This window comes from Taeniopygia guttata, chromosome 19, assembly GCF_048771995.1.
Source record: "Taeniopygia guttata chromosome 19, bTaeGut7.mat, whole genome shotgun sequence".
In the NCBI taxonomy this organism is placed as follows: Eukaryota; Metazoa; Chordata; class Aves; order Passeriformes; family Estrildidae; genus Taeniopygia; species Taeniopygia guttata.
Genome location: NC_133044.1, coordinates 2,174,369 through 2,190,235, shown reverse-complemented (window position 1 = coordinate 2,190,235; position 15,867 = coordinate 2,174,369). Strand labels below are relative to the sequence as shown.

The 15,867-nt window shown below is 45.9% G+C and overlaps 1 protein-coding gene across 13 annotated transcripts in view; it reads right to left on the bottom strand.

The window, feature by feature from the left end:
• Positions 1-15,867, bottom strand: part of BCAS3 (BCAS3 microtubule associated cell migration factor) — a 294,447-nt gene that overhangs the window by 16,894 nt on the left and 261,686 nt on the right. For 8 of the 13 annotated variants that reach the window (XM_030288254.4, XM_030288255.4, XM_030288257.4 and 5 more), the window contains one exon: positions 3,773-3,940. The exons of 1 other annotated variant lie outside the window; for it this stretch is intronic. In XM_030288254.4, coding sequence (XP_030144114.4) covers positions 3,773-3,940 — 168 coding nt within the window. Of the gene's footprint in view, positions 1-3,725; positions 3,941-15,867 lie in introns of all 13 variants that reach the window. 4 more of the 13 variants (XR_012051429.1, XM_072916666.1, XM_072916664.1 and 1 more) reach the window with 2 other exon arrangements.

Here is a 15,867-nt window from a genome sequence, read left to right as displayed (position 1 = left end):
AGGCTGATTTCAAATGTTAAGCCTAGAAGTGATCAAAATACACTGGAAAGCTTAAAAATTGTACTTGCTGAAGGAACAGGTGAAGCAGAGAATTTATTGATTACAGTATTTTTGGAGGGAAAGATTTCTAGCCTGAGTTGGCAGAAATTCTTCCTGTCCAGTTTGAGTGGAATCCTGCCAGAGATATTTGTCTTCTGGAAGTAGAGTTTCATAAATCACAGTCCTAGGGTGGCTTTTTTTTTCCTTTTTTTGGGGGTGGGGGGAATGCAATATGAAGCTCCAGCACACACTTAAGAACTGCAAATGTAAATATTGTAAATATTGTAGCTGCTTGAAAACAAAGCTTTACAAGCAAAAGAGGGCACTGACCACTAACATTTGTGTCTAGACTTGCATAATTTTTTCTTTTCAGTGAGACTTCAATAGAAACTGAAACAGCAAAAACATCTTTTTTGCATCTTTGCCAATTTATGCCTTCCTTGGAATTAAATGTGTATCTGGGCTGACAGCTTATGTACAGCAGACTCCACTTCAGCTAGACATGGGTCATCTGAATAATTGGATAACAAGGGGAAAAGCTGGTTTCCCAATCAAGCCAACTAGCTGGACAACTGGAGTTATCATTTAGGTCACAAGGAAAGGAGATTTTTGGGGGTTGTTTTCCAGACCTGGTTCTTCTCCCACCCTCTGTCCGACAGCCTTGGCATGGAGTCAGAGGTGGAACAGCCCCATCTAATCCCCCCTTCCTGCAAATGCCAGATTATTCCTGATGTTTCCAGCATCCTCCAGTAGGGTGTTTGTGCTGTGACCAACCTCTGGGTATTTCTGCCTGTGTCAGGGTTTGTGTTGCTTTGCAATGCAGGGGGGCAGGTACAGAACAGGAGTTCTGGGAATATCAGCTCCCCAAAGTGGTGTGTGCACCACGAGCACACACTTCCTGCACACCACTGCAGCATATCAGCCCTGATTTCTATATAAACCTACGTGTCAGCTATGCCCTAACAGTTAAGGCATTAAAAGAATCTATTTATCTCTTGCCATTAAGTGCATGTCAGGACCAGTCGAGCATTTGACAGTCTCACTGTCCACCCTACTGCCCAGTTTTTGTCCACACATTGGACCCCAGCACTGCACATGCACAAATCTTCACATTCCCAGCTAGAAATGTACATTAAATTGTGCTGAAGTTTGAGTAAGACTTTGCAAGTTTTGTTAAATCTCTGAAAAATCTATTTAAGGACTGAAGAGAATTCATGGAGCGCAATCAGGGGTTAAAGCATGCAAAATTTAAAGGGCATGAATAAATTAAGTTATTTTAGGACTATTAAAAGGATTATAAATGCCACAGTTTTGAGTCCAATGCAGAAATATAAACACTGGTTTTGAAAGAAGCAGCAAGACAGAAATCAACTACCAACAATCAAACCTCCTTTTTTGCTGAACTCTTTGCTGTCATTTCACTGTGGTGAGTGGGCAGCAGAGAACCCAAGGAGGAAAATTGATTTTTTTCAAAGATAATTCAGTTCAGCCAAGCTTGGCTGTGATATAAGTGGTTTGGGGGAAGTGAAAACTCTCTTACTTGTTATGAGCCAACAAAGACACCTCTTTTTTGAAGTGAGGGTAATGCAGCTCCACACTTATCTCTGCCCATTTATTAAGCAGCAGACAGATGCAAGGCCTTCCCTGTGCTCCCCAGGCTGAGGAATGGTGCTGGCAGCCACTCCCTCAGTGAGTGCAGCTCTCCAGGTACATCTGAGCAGCAGAGAACTTTTTCTGTCTGTCTGCTAAAGAGGAACAGCTCAAGAGCTGTTAGGGGATGGAAGTGGAAAGGGCACAGGAGTTCACCCTCTTATCACCAGGTTTTCTCTGCTGCTCTGAGTCACCACATGCCCAAATCCTGAGAATAAAGCGTGTTAGTGGTGGAGAGAATCCCACGACAGGCAGGGCAGCACAGAGTGTTAATGACAGGGAGAGGAGGGTGGTGGGATGGGGTGAGTTGGGTCAGTGCTCATGTTACTCATTATTGCTGTGTAAAATCGCTGCTCTGAGATGGCATCTATCTTACACTCATTAGGGAGATTTATGGGGCTGGAGCAAGGGCTGGGAGAAATCTCTCTGGATGAATATTAACGCAGTGATGGCATCTCTATAAACAGCTCCTTTCTGTCTTTACACCTGCAGTACTGCGGGCCTCATCTAATGCCAAAGCAGCTGGCACTCGCTGCCATCAGCTGGATTTGGTGAAAAAGGAAAGGAAAATACAGAGCCCTGTCTCTGACAAAGCTCTTGGTTTACAGTATAATACACTGTCAAGTCCCCAGGGCAGCTAGTCACCCTAACCTGGCACATCTGGAAGGCTTCAGCTTTCAGAGGAGGTATTCCCCTCACCTTTCCCCTTCCACACACAGCCTAAGGGGTGCTGACCCATTATCAGCAGTGATACCCTCCCAAAGTTCACACTGATCACAGCCTGGGTCAGTAAGTGATGAAATATGTGCCTTTCTCTATTTTCATAGCCTGCTTTTTCCACCTTCCCAGCCCTTTACAGACATGAGCTGATTAAAGTCCACACCAGTAGTGTGAGGCATCTCTATCCTCACTGCTGAGGATCTCTGCTCCACTGGTGGAGCTCTGGACTCATGAAGTGACCAGGCCAAGGCAAAAAGCTGGTGAGGATTTGCACCAGAGCTGCAGCAGACCCACCCTTAGTGTTCAACCAAGCCTTTCTGTTGATCCCAAATCCAACTCATCTCTCTCAAGATGGAAATCAGAGGAAGGACAGTTGGCAAGGTGACCAGCTGGGTTATGAAGGTATTTCTGCACTGCTCAGCCTGGTTACTGCTGCCTGTACCTACAGACAAGGGCTAAAATCCTGCTCCTCTGCATCCTCCTCCTCCAGGCTGTGGGAAGTGGCTGCAGTTTGGTACCTGCTCCACAGTGAGCAAAATCAGGATGAGCCCTGATGGGAGAGACTTCTTGAGGAGCAGGGAGAACTCAGAGCAGCACAAGACCCTCAGTGATAGAAGAGGACAAGAGCAAAAGGAAGAGACAGCTCCTGCTCTTCATGAAAGATCCATAGGTGGGCATTCCCACACCTTCCTGCTGGTTTCTCCTCTTTTGCCTTCCCAGGCAAGCTGCCAGGAGAGTGACAAGTGAGTTGGCAGCTGATGTTAGGGGCCACCATCACTCTGAGGTGTTTTTTGGAACAAGTCGAAATTAATGGAGACAATAAACCCGCAGTAACTGCGCTTTAATTTCTGAGCATCTCCTACCACGGGGCCCCTCCTGACAGCCTAATCTCTGATGTGCCATTCCATTTACTTAAACAGATGATACAATTTATCAATATAATGGACACTGATGAAGATGGATTAATTTGGATTACAGAACCAGCGCTTCACAGTGGCTCTATTCAGGACACAAAATGAGGATATGTGTGATTATGGCATTGTTTGGAGCAGGGTGGGCAAGGGCAGCAATCTGCATAGGGGAGGATGCAGGAGAGCCCTTGTCCCAGCTATATGATAAGGAAGCCTCATGTGCCAATTTATCAGACTGTATTTATGTGATTTACCACTAACTTCTTTTTATAAATGGCATCTGTCCCACTGACATCCTCACAAAAGTCAATTAACCAGACAGAGAGAGAGAGAGAGGAGCATACAGAGAAAAGAAAAAGCGAAACTTAAAAAAAGAAAAAAACAACAAAATTAAATAAAAATCACCATTGGGTGAGATGTACGTGATCTCTGATCACACCTCTTCTTTGTACCTGTTCCTGATCCCACCATGTCCCTGCTGGGGGACTCGCACATCGCGTCGGCCAGGCGCTCCCGCAGCCCCTCCTCGCCGTGCTCCATGGAGCCCATGTGGCGCAGACCGAAGTTCTCGGGCCAGCTCCCACACACCTCCAGCAAGGTCACGCTCCGGTCAAAGGCACCTTCAACACACAGAGGGGACAAACAGACAAACGTGTGGGACACCCTGGCACCGACCTCCTTCGCTGTGTGCTGCGGGTTGGGTGCCTGGAACTGATTTTAGCACACCAGTTCAAAGGTTGGTGTTGCCAGCACAGCACAGTTGGACACGAAGTATGAACCAACTTCGACCAAGGAGCTGCAATCAAAAAGGTGAAATTAAAATACAGACCCACACTGTCCCACACTCTCACGCTGGTGAGAGTCAGGAAAGCAGCACAGTAACACAAATGGGAATGGCATGCATGGATTTTTATGTTAGACAACTAGGAATTATTTTTGAAGTTGATTAGTCTTCCACTGGGATGCTTCTGAGATGCTTCTTCCCCCTTCTCATCTTGGACAGTGGAAACAGTCATTTTGTCTTTGCTAATGGACGGAAATTTTACCTAAATTCCTTTTCTTGCTCTGAAACAGAGAAGAGGCAGAGCTGCCTCGTGTTTGACAAAGGAACAAATGGATCCCTTCCTTCAGTGTGGGTTTTCTCTGCTCCTGCACTGCGAAGTTTTAGCTCAAATGTGTCCTAACAGAGGCTTTTTCACCAGCAGCCCCTACTGAAGACTCTGGCTCTTGTGAGGGAGCGCACGTACCTACAGAAGATCCTTCAAATAATTCCTTGGCTTGCAGTTATTACCTCATTCACAGCAGGGTATGATGTTCTGCCGAATGCAAAGATTAGATTCTGAATTCAGGATCACTTCAAAGTACAAATTAAAATTATTCTCCTTTATTATACAGCAAGTCTTCTGTGAAGGCTTACTTAAATCATTCCCACTTGGAACAAGATTACAGTTATGCTTTGTTCCTTCAAGCACATACCATTTACTCCACTATTAGGTAACTGAATATGCAGCGTTTATTGTGCCTGGTTTCTGCCAGCCTACCGAGGGGAAAAAATGCAAATGCCAATGTTTCTCAGAGTTAAAAGTACATGAAACACGTCCTTGTTATCAGGCCTTTGGTTTTCCCCTTTGATCAGCCGTCAGAAACTATCTACACTTGTAGTCTGTGACTGTACAGCTTCACAGCACACTCCCTGCCACTGACAGGTGGTAATAGAAAGGGTGAGAGACCAAGCCCCGCGGCAGGCGGCCCTTCCTCTGATAACGCCCCGAGGACCGGCTGATAACGTTGGTAAACACTCGGCCAGCCAGTTCATCCATACATCAGCAAAGAGGGGCAGATAATTCTGAGTCTAATGGCACGGACTGAAGCGCCAGGGCTGGCATTCAGGGATTTATATGGGCTGCACTGGTGACTCCTGGCTCCTGAATTTCATCGGCGTTGATTTATCTCCTCGCCTGGCTGCGGGGTGGATTCCTGGCACTGGAAAACCATCAACACTGACATGGACGGGACCGTGGCTCTCGTGTCATACACGCACTTGAACTCTGGATGAATCCCACTTTCAACCCAGACGAGGAATGACCAAATATTTCAACTTTTAATGGCTCTCTGGATTTATAAGGTTGCTCCAGTCTACTAATTTGTTTTAAAGCGAGGGTTCTTGAAGCTTGTTTGAGAAAATGCAGGGAGGAGGTGAAGTAATTTTGATGATGTTTTAAATCTCTACAGCATTTTCATGATGTCAGCGCTCCTAAAGGCAGGAGGAAAAGCAAAATCTGGGGGGCTTTTTTAAGCTTTTTTTTCCCCCAACTCATCCTTCTACAGCTTCATGCAGCCCAGAGACCCCTTCTCCAAGACCCCAGTTGTTTTTGACAGCTGTTTGTGTACCCTGAGAGTGATCAGGGAGATTTTTAAACCTGCTTCCCAAACCTCAGGGAAGCAGCAGGGACACGATGAGCTCCCACAAGTTTGCAGGGTTGTGCCAGAGATGAGAAATCTCCTCTTTCCTGGTGTCAGCCCTTATTCCAAAAGTGAGAAATGGGAGCATTTCTGCTCCTATAAGCAGACAAATGAATAATAAGGCAAATGGCTTTTGAAGCTCTGCCAAGATGCCTGCTTGTGTGTACAGGGAGAAACTTCATGGAGTGCTGGGCTCTGGCTCCTGAGATCCTTGAGTGAGAGCAAAGGAGACAAGTGCAGTGTTACCTCTGCAATCAGGGCCAGGAGCTGCCAAAACTTCTTAGCAGCAACGTGTGAGGCTGCAAGTGTTAATGCAAATGCAGGTTAGAGGGATTAACTGCACTGAAAGTCTGCTTGTAAAAAAAAAAAAAAAAAAAAAAAAAGTAGGGCTGGGGAAGCTGTAGTTTTATCTTTCCTCCCTTTTCACTCCTTCTCCGTGGTAGCAGTGCACATCTGGCAAGATCATTGATATCCAGACATCCAGCTGGGATTCAGCAGCCACCACTGCAGCCTGTGGGTGATCGCTCTGCCTGCATCAGGCAGAGGAGGTCCTTGCACCATCATCTGCTCTGTGCTGCAGTGGAACCCAGAAATTCCCCCAAATTTCCATTCAGACATGGATAAAATGGGTTCCAGGTGAAGCTGAACACCCAGAGTGTGACTGAGGTTATTCAGGATGTGGGGGTGGAAAAGGGGACCTTGCTTGAGCAGGCAGGTTCTTTCCTCCTGTAAATCCCTGGTTCTGTCCCTCTGATGTAAAACAAAACTGTTTCAAGAAAAACAAGATTTATTGTCACAGATCTTCCTGTACCTCTTGCCAGTTCACCAGCAGACAGCACACGTATCAGAGTAAAATAATTAAATGTTTTTTTCAAGGCAGAATTAAGTTCTGGGTAGTTTTACACCTTAGAAAGTAACTCTGGAGTGTGTGACACAGCAATGGTCTGGTTGCTGCCTTTGGGTGCCTTGCCCTGCCTACATCATTCCCTCCATACATCATTCCCAACGGCACACAGGCTAATGGCATTAAACTTCCACTGATAGCAGCTCACCCTGTCTCTGCTATTTATTATATTGTAATCTCTCCTCCTGGCTGCCTCACTCTCCCCTTCTCAATCCCAGTATCTCACTTGATAAGGTATCAAATTCCCCATCGCCGGCCAGCGAGGAGTTTACAAATAAAGCTGGGTGGAGGGAAGAGTCCTGCTCTCAGCATCCAGAACGGAACCACAGCACCAGCGGGGCTGAGAAAGCTGCTGCTGATCCCAGGGATTACTGAGGCTGAGGGGAGGCAGGCTGACAGCTGCTGAAACCTCCTGACAGCCACCAATATCAGCCCTGACTCCCTCTGCCCCCAGCCCGGATGCAGCTTTGGCTGGGGAACAGGTCCCACCTAAAAGGAGCAATTCATTTAGGAGCAACTCGAGGGTGAGCAAAGCAGGCAGTATGTGAGTCTGGCAATTACTTGTGAAATCCTGGTGAAATCTCATTAAATCACTGAAAAAAAAAAATCTTATTGACTTCAAATTGTGTCAATATTTCATCCTGTTACACGGTGCTTTCAAGCCTGCAGAACATTCACTTCTCCTTTATTTACTGAAGATGAAACTGGGAGGGAATGAGGATCATCAGCCTCCTGTGGGTGATGTCCAAGCATCATCTCAGAACCCCAAATCCATAGAAATGGAACAAGCAGGATGCTTGTCTTAACCATAGAGGTCAAAAGTGCTTTGTTTTGCAATTCCAGCCCAAATGCTCTGAGCTAATTCTGCTTCACACACAGAATTTTCCCAGTAAAACTTTAATTTTTGTGTGAAGTCAATCTCCCACTCCTCTCTTTCCACAGATATTTGCCTCTCAAGGAGCACCACCCTTTTCTCTTGCCACTGCTGATGGAGCAGAATCAGGTTCCCATCTTTCTGCTTAATATTTCTTGCATTTTATTAATGGCAAAGGCTTCTGTCATTACTCACACCAAATTACCTTGCTTAGACACACAGGATTTGTCTCTAGCACTGTAATTGTTTCAAGGCTTTTAAAATAAAAGCAAAATAAATTTTACTGAAGAAAGGAAAACTCACCCTAAACCTTGGAAATGTCCTTTCATTTCAAAGCCCACCAACCAAAAGTGAGAAAACCAGAGAAACTTCTTCTCTCTAGTAGTAAAAAGTATTTTTACAAAATGTTTTAATGCTTTTAGTGTGTTATTTTTGTAAGTCAAAATAGCTAAGCTAAATCTTTCACCATAGCTCTTTAATTCAAAAGCCAGGGGAAATTTTTTTCATTAAACCTCTGGACGGCTTTGTTTAAAATATGAAATCAAGTAGCTCCATTTCCTGTCTTCTAAGGAACAGTAAATCAAAAAGAGAACATTCTCCAAAAATACAGTAATGGTTCTATTAAAGGGCTTGACAGTTTTGAGCCTCACCTTGCATATTGCAACATACATGTGAGCAAAAAGAACAGAGTGAAGAGGAGGGGAACGACATGCCAATTTTAATTGATAAAAAATGCCTCCTGATCAATGGCATGCACTGATGTGGGACACTGAGTGTCGGAATCTGAGGTATTGATGATTCCCAGATTGTAGAAAGTCTCTGTCTTTCTGCCCCACTGCCAAAGCAGAAGCCATAATTGGTCTGTGCTGGTTTCAAGGTTGTTTATTCTGTTTATCTCTACCATGTTCTGCTGCCCTGCCGCAGCTCTGTCCTGCAGGGCAGCGTGTGGGGCTCTGCCCTCAGTGGGATGGTACAAACATTAAATACCACAAACTACCTGTGCTGGATTTACAATAACGTGCCAATATCTGTCACCTACGTTGGACAGTGTGTCCCCAGCCTAAACCAACAAAAAATGCCAACACCACAGTGAAACATGGAGGGCATGAAGAAGGAGAAAAAGGACAAGACACACCCAATTTCCTCCATCTTGTCCTCTTTGGACCCCTAATCTAGAATCCTAAAATTTTACTTTTGCACCCGTGCCACACTTAATTATTACTCATATCAAACCCTCAGAGCTTGTAATTCATCCTGTAAGATTGAAAACTCTTTTCCATGGCCAGAGATCACAGCCAGTGTCTCTGGGGGCTCTGTCCAGGGGGGTTCCTGACCCCTGCCAGGGTCCCAGGGCAGCCAGAGGGAAGCCCTGGGTTCCCATAACTGAGGTGCAAGCAAGAGGGACAGAAGGGTTGCCCATCACCTCTCCTGCTTCTCCTGGCCTTTGCAGGAGCTGCAGTGGGGTCTGGAGGGACTCTGGCTGGTGAGCACAGCAACGCCTCGGCCGGGAGCGAGAACCCCCCGGGCGTGTGAGGAACCAGGGCACGGAAACTCCTCTCCCAAAGCAGTGAGTCAAACTGTACATACCTCTCTGAACATGAAAGGTTCAACTTTCCTACAGGCTCTGCCAATTCTTTGTCAATGCCACGAAACGGCCGCTCTGAGCGCTTGAAGGGGAATCCAGGCAAATTCTTTATTTGAGTGTGGAGGAGCAACATCCCCCTGACCTGCCCTGGGTCTGGTGGGTCTGTGCTCGTGGCACGTGCTGCTGCTCCCCTCCTGTGCATGGCTCACACGCTGCCACCCCGCTGTCCCATGGCACACAAGGGACAGAACGCTGGTACACCAAGGTGTGAGTGTTAATTATTGCCCTGGAAACCACGGCAGGAGCCACAGCCTTTGGAGTGACTCTGCTCCCAGTCATCTTCCCTCCTACAGAGTTTCTTTTTTTCCAGAACTGCTCACAGTTCTGCTATAAACAGGACATTACTCACCAGCTCTGTATCCTGTGAGTGCATTTAATTAATGGAGCAGTCAGCTGGGGTACCCAATCCCACAGGCAACCAACACTTCCAAATGCCTTTGAACTCTTGGCTAAGTGAGGCTGAGAAGTTGCTCGTCCCTCCTCAGCACCACAGACTTGTAAACAAAAGTGCTGTTTATTCCTGTGTCAGGATTTCCAGATGAGCTTGGGGCAGACCTGCAGCTGCCAGAGGAGCCCAGAGGCCTCAGGAGCCCCCGTGCCAGCAGCTCCAGGGATGGGTGCTCGGGGAGGAGGTTGCCCAACCACTGCCCACATGGCCACAAACTCAGGACAGTGGCCCAGGCAGTGCTGGTGATGTCCAGGATCGTGGTGCAGGTCCTTAGGGACCATCCCACCCTCCTCCTCCTCCCCACATCCCAACAAACTCCGAATACCCTGCTCCTGCACAAGGGGTTAACCAGGGGCTCAGGAAATTTGGGATGGCCAAGAGCACAGCCAGCCATCACAGCCGTCCTTGAAGGCTTTCAAATGTGAGCAAGGCTGCAATTTTAAGAGCTGGAGCAGCGAGATATTTTTATAAATACATAAATCTTTTCAAGGAAAAACAAATATAGAGAGAAGAATGTAAACATTATTGTAAAATGCATAATAAAATGTCTGTTGTTTGTTAATTTTGCTCCTTATTATCCAGCCTATCTGTACCACCAATGCTGAAACATTTGCCTTTTAAATTTTTTTTTTATACTCCCTTATTCATTTAAAAATAGTTTCCTGCATGTTATATGAATAAGCAAAACCTAAGGTTCTAAATCCAGGGGAACTTTGAAGTATGAAACCCATGGTCTATGGGAACTATGTTTTCATTAATCAAAGTAGATGTTTCTAAAGCCATCAGATTTATCATGACTGGATTTCATATGTGAAACCCAATATACACACAGACATACACTGCTTGTCCTTTTGGATTAGTCCTGACCTTTTACTCTCCTTTCTGAAGGATCTGCCTTTCCTCAGAGCGGGGCTGCCCTGCTTTGCCAGAGGAGCCTTGACAAAGTGCGTTTCCAGCTCTGCGCTTTCTGTGTCTGACTGCGAGTCTGGGCTAAGGTCAAAACATAAATGATTAAGTGTATTTATTAAACTCTGCCTTTGCCTTGAATGCTCCCAGGGCCTGTCAGATGCCATCCAACTGCAGACTCCTGCTGCCAGCACACCTGGCCACCAAACCCGGGGCCCCGTCGCAGCCCCGCGACCCCAAAAGCTGAAGGGAGCCCCCCAAAGCCCCCCCAGCACTGCCAAGAGCTCCTGCAGCCCTTGCTGAGCTCCTGGCTTCCCCAGGGCATGGAGGTTAGTGCAAGGACAGGGGCTGGCTTAAAAACTGGAGGCAGGATGTGACAGCCAGTCAAAGCAGGGCTTCAAAAGGGAAAGCGCAACAAAACGCGTGCTTGGTGTCAACGGGGAAATTTGTTTAGTGGTACCAGAATTTTGCAGTATTTTGCAGAATTTTGCAGTATTTTGCAGTACCAGAAGCACAAAACTTTGTCTCTTTGCCTTAAAGAACAGCACAAGGTGCTGGGGCACAGGTGGGCACATGTGGGTGCTGCCAGAGGTTGCACCCACAGAGAAGGTGCAGCTCATCCACAGCCTGAGGAGCACAGTGCACTGAACAATCAGCTGAGAGTATTTTTCCAATACTGGATGCTAGTTAGCTGCCTAAAAGCAAAAAGAGATGGAATCTACAGTATAACTGGATGCTATTACGATTTTGAAAACAAAATAGCCCTTTGTAATAAAATTAAATTCTAAGAAAAACTTTCCCCCTCCCCCTTGAGCAGCAAGATTTGTGCATATTTTAACGCTTTACAGAATCAGAACGCCTGGAAAAAATCAGGAATGCTACAACCAGCCCCAAGCCCCCTCAGAGATTAATATTTCTTTATATTTAATCCTGGCATAAGGCAGAGTGTCCTGAAGAACCCAGGGTTCTGCACAAGGCTGCGTTACCAGGTATGAATCTGCACAGCAAAAAAACTTCACCTGATGTTCTTTCAACCTCCAGGTTTGGAAATTTCATTAAAAAAGGATTCACTAAAGATCTTCAGCACTTTTTAGTTTTTGCAAGGTTGGAAATGTTTTCTTGTGGTATTCACATACTTATAATTCTCAGTCCTGGTTAAAATTAGAAAATCCAGTAACTTTTTTTTTTCCTCCTAGTAAATTTTCCCACTCTCTGAAGATCTACGACTTAGCTAAGCTTACAATAAGATGATTATTGAGATTTTCAACAATGCCTAGGAAATTTAAACACAGAATGAATTCCATTAAATCTCAGTGGAGGCTTTTTTAGGCGAGCCTTTATTTTGTTTGACTTCTCCTCCGAATAAAAGCAGCGATTTTAGGATGCTGAAGCCTTTTGTGTTGGCTTTGGTGGGGAAAACGCTGTGTGAGATGCAGGAAGGATACATCTGGTATTTCTGTGACACCACATAATGATCCTTATTTCTTTATATGCCAAGTGATTTCTGAACTCTTGGGAAGAGGTTTGAAGTCGTACCCTGTCTTAACGAGGTAGAAATGATGCCAATTCCACTGCAGTGGCTGGAATAATATATTACTTCCCTTAAGAAAACAGATTTATCTTGCTTATTATCAATCCTGTGGCATGTGCAAATGCACAGCTATACACACATGTACGAAGGACACATAATGGATTAGAAAAGGCTCATATTTACCCACAAGTAAGGAAAGATCTGACAACTCATCGGGGTTTTTGGGATAACTGAGATCTTATGTTACACTTCGAGACACAAGCGTGGATTCGTCATCTTGCTTGAGTCTTAGTGGTGACTGTGTGAGCCAAGGAATTTAATTCTGATTGTTTAATTTGAATTAAAAAAAAAATCTTAGTGTTGAAAAAACATTGGAACTGTGCTATGTATTAATATATCACTGAAATTGTAACAGGATACTCCTTGTGTAATAGCAACGGAGAGTGTGGAAAGGCCAAGTTCATCGTGGGTACAGTTCATCTGCAGCTGAATGTTGGGGATACCTGTTTAAAACCTGCTGCAAAGGAGGGGTGAAGGCTTCCCCACCCACCCACAGCTGGCTGGAGCTGCACAGCAGGGATGGGTGCAGCTCTGTGCCCAAACCCTGCCCCAGGACCCTCAGCATCCTCCCCACAGCACGCCCAGGCTGCCAGAGAGCTCTGCTGGGCTTTGGGTCATTTCTTCTTCACACGTAATTTGCAGCTGAGAGATGTTCACAAACAAGGGGAGATAAGGGGCAGTTTCTTGTCAGCCAGGAGAGAGCTCAGAGCAGAGCATCTGTGGGGAAGCAGCTGAGCACCGAGGCTCCGGAAACAAGAAATTTGGTTTATATCACTAACAACCCGTCAGGAGAGAAACTGGAATATTTTTTGCATTATAAGAGCAAATATTTCTCTGGTCTCATATCACCTTTCCCAAATGAAACATTTCACAACCCAGCTGACTTATAAACAGAAACCAAAATATTTTCCTAAGGTGGATCACTGAACCCACTTGGGGCTTCCAAGTTGTAATTTATTTGTCTTACCTCACTGTGAGATAATGTGCACGCTGGTTCCAAGCTACTGTCTAATCACTGCTTGGACATGGATAAAGAAATCTCACTTGCAAACACCAGGCACTCTCTGGGTGTTGGGAAATTGGTCACAGGGTGACTTTTCCTGCTGGTTTGTGCCCAGCATGTGGGTGGCAGTGCCCAGCTCCTGCAGCACAAGGTACAGAATTCCAGAATGGTTTGGGTTGGAAGAGACCTTCAAGACCATCCTATTCCATCTGGTCATTGTCAGGGACACCTTCCACTATCCCAGGGTGCTCCAAGATCCAGGGGCAGTCACAGCTTCTCTGGGCACCCTGTGCCAGGGCCTGCCCACCCTGACAGGAAAGAGCTTCTTCCTAATAATGAACCTTCTGCCACTTCTGGAGCAAATCTCACTGAGTTACCATTCAATTTATTAGGGTTATATCAAACAGCATGAGCAAAGCCTGCTGGAATCACAGCTTCCCCTAAAGTATTTTAACATATTTCAAACCTGACACGAGATGGATTCAGATGTTAAACCAGAGTAATGGAAATGTTTGTGTTTGGGGCAGCTGAGCAGCTGCCACCAGGATACAGAACCATTCACTTCAGGAATTGGTTTGGAAACTCAGCAACTTCTTAACTGAGTGACCAGGATCAGGGGATGAGGAAGTAGTTACAAAATACACCTAAAGCACTGAGGCAAAATGAGTTTTCAGGGTTGGTAGAGAGAATTTTACCGTGCACACCAGGGAAGAGCTGGAACATTGAGATTTAAGTAACTCACAAAGTTGACCACAATGAAATCTTCTGCCCGAGGACAACCCAGTGCAATTCCACATCTTCAAACAAGGTGTGAAAACACAGATGGGAACTCCAGAGCCACTCCTGCCCTGGCCAGGCAGCACATCCCAGGTTCTCCTCCATCAGCTCTGAGCATTTTGGAAATTTCTCACTCCAAGTCTCTAGATCCCCCCAAGAACCCTAGAAAAATGTGTTTCTTTAAGGACTACAGAGAAACATGAAATTTTATGTTTAGAAAGTAATAAAAACTCAACAAAAACCTTAAACTTGTTTCCTTGTAATCCTTCCAAGTCAGGGAAGATAAATTTTTTGGCCCGATTCTGAATTCATTAAAAGCGTGTGCCAAGTTGCACGAGCAAATTATCTGAGCTCCAGCAAGGATTGGACCTACAAAGCACTGAAACCTCTGGTTCTGAGCCAGCTTAAGCATATACTTACTTTTAAGCATGCAAACAGCCCCAGTGACTTCAATGGGAGTATATATGCTGAAAGTTAAGTGTGTGCTTAAGTGTGCTCCTGGAGCGTGGCCAGAGCACTCGGGAACTCACGGCACCAAGGTCTGATCTGCTCCCAAACCCCATGCGAGGCAGGGATTTCACTGCAGCCAGCAGGACACAGCTGGGCAGGAGCCAGCAGCCCCTGAAGTTCTCCTCTGCATCCACGGAGGAGGTTTTGCCCTTGTCACTTGTGTTATCCATCAGGCATCTGGTGGCTGGATAAGGCAGAGCGACGTGGCAAGGTGAGATGATGGAGTGAAAAAATGATCGCAGCTGGCACGTCCCAGCCTAAGGCTTTCGGTCATTTAACTCATCTCCCTCTCATCCTCAGCACAGACTGAGCTCAAAGGGCTCAGCCTTCCCCGAGCTCCATGCTGGCTGCAGCAGCTCCAAGTGCAGAGAGGAGTCAGGCAGCCGTGGCTCCCCGCTCCTGGCTGACTATTGGAAATGCAGGCGAACCCAATGGGCAGAAATGCTGATGTCTGACTCAGTTCAGAAGGCTGAATTATTTCTTTATTATAACTATGCTAAAATACATCAATATGTTATATAAAAGGAGGATACTAAAACTACATACTGCTTTCTCTGACTCTAACACAACTCGTGACCCGCTCTGAGAGTCCAGCCCCAGGTGGGTTGGATTGGATTGGATTGGATTGGATTGGATTGGATTGGATTGGATTGGGTTGGGTTGGGTTGGATTGGGTTGGATTGGGTTGGGTTGGGTTGGGTTGGATTGGATTGGGTTGGGTTGGGTTGGGTTGGGTTGGGTTGGATTGGGTTGGGTTGGGTTGGATTGGGTTGGGTTGGGTTGGATTGGGTTGGGTTGGGTTGGGTTGGATTGGATTGGGTTGGGTTGGATTGGGTTGGATTGGATTGGATTGGGTTGGGTTGGGTTGGGTTGGGTTGGGTTGGGTTGGGTTGGATTGGGTTGGATTGGATTGGATTGGATTGGATTGGATTGGATTGGATTGGATTGGATTGGATTGGATTGGATTGGATTGGATTGGATTGGATTGGATTGGGTTGGATTGGCCACCAGGCTCAAACAATCCTCACCAGAATCCAACCAAGCACTCACCCCAGCTAAACAATTCTCCAAACACATTCCACATAGGAAAAACAAGGAGCAGAAATAGAAATTGTTTTCTCTTTCATTTCTCTCTGTGAACCTCTATGAAAATCCTGAGAAGGAGAGAAATGTGCTTGTCACAGCTGACAGCAAAGCTTTCAGGAGCAAGCAAGAACTCCTGAAAAAAAGTCACACAAGGTCTTTGACTGCCTTGAGTGACAACAGCATTTTTGCACTTGACAGTGGCACTGACCTCCTGCTACAGAAATCACGGAAGGTGACTAGAAGGGTGTGCCTGTAGGGAATCACCCTAATGGGGACAAATTAAGTGGCAAATTTTCCTTATTCTTTCTTACTTTTCTTCCCACAAAACCAGAAAAACAGA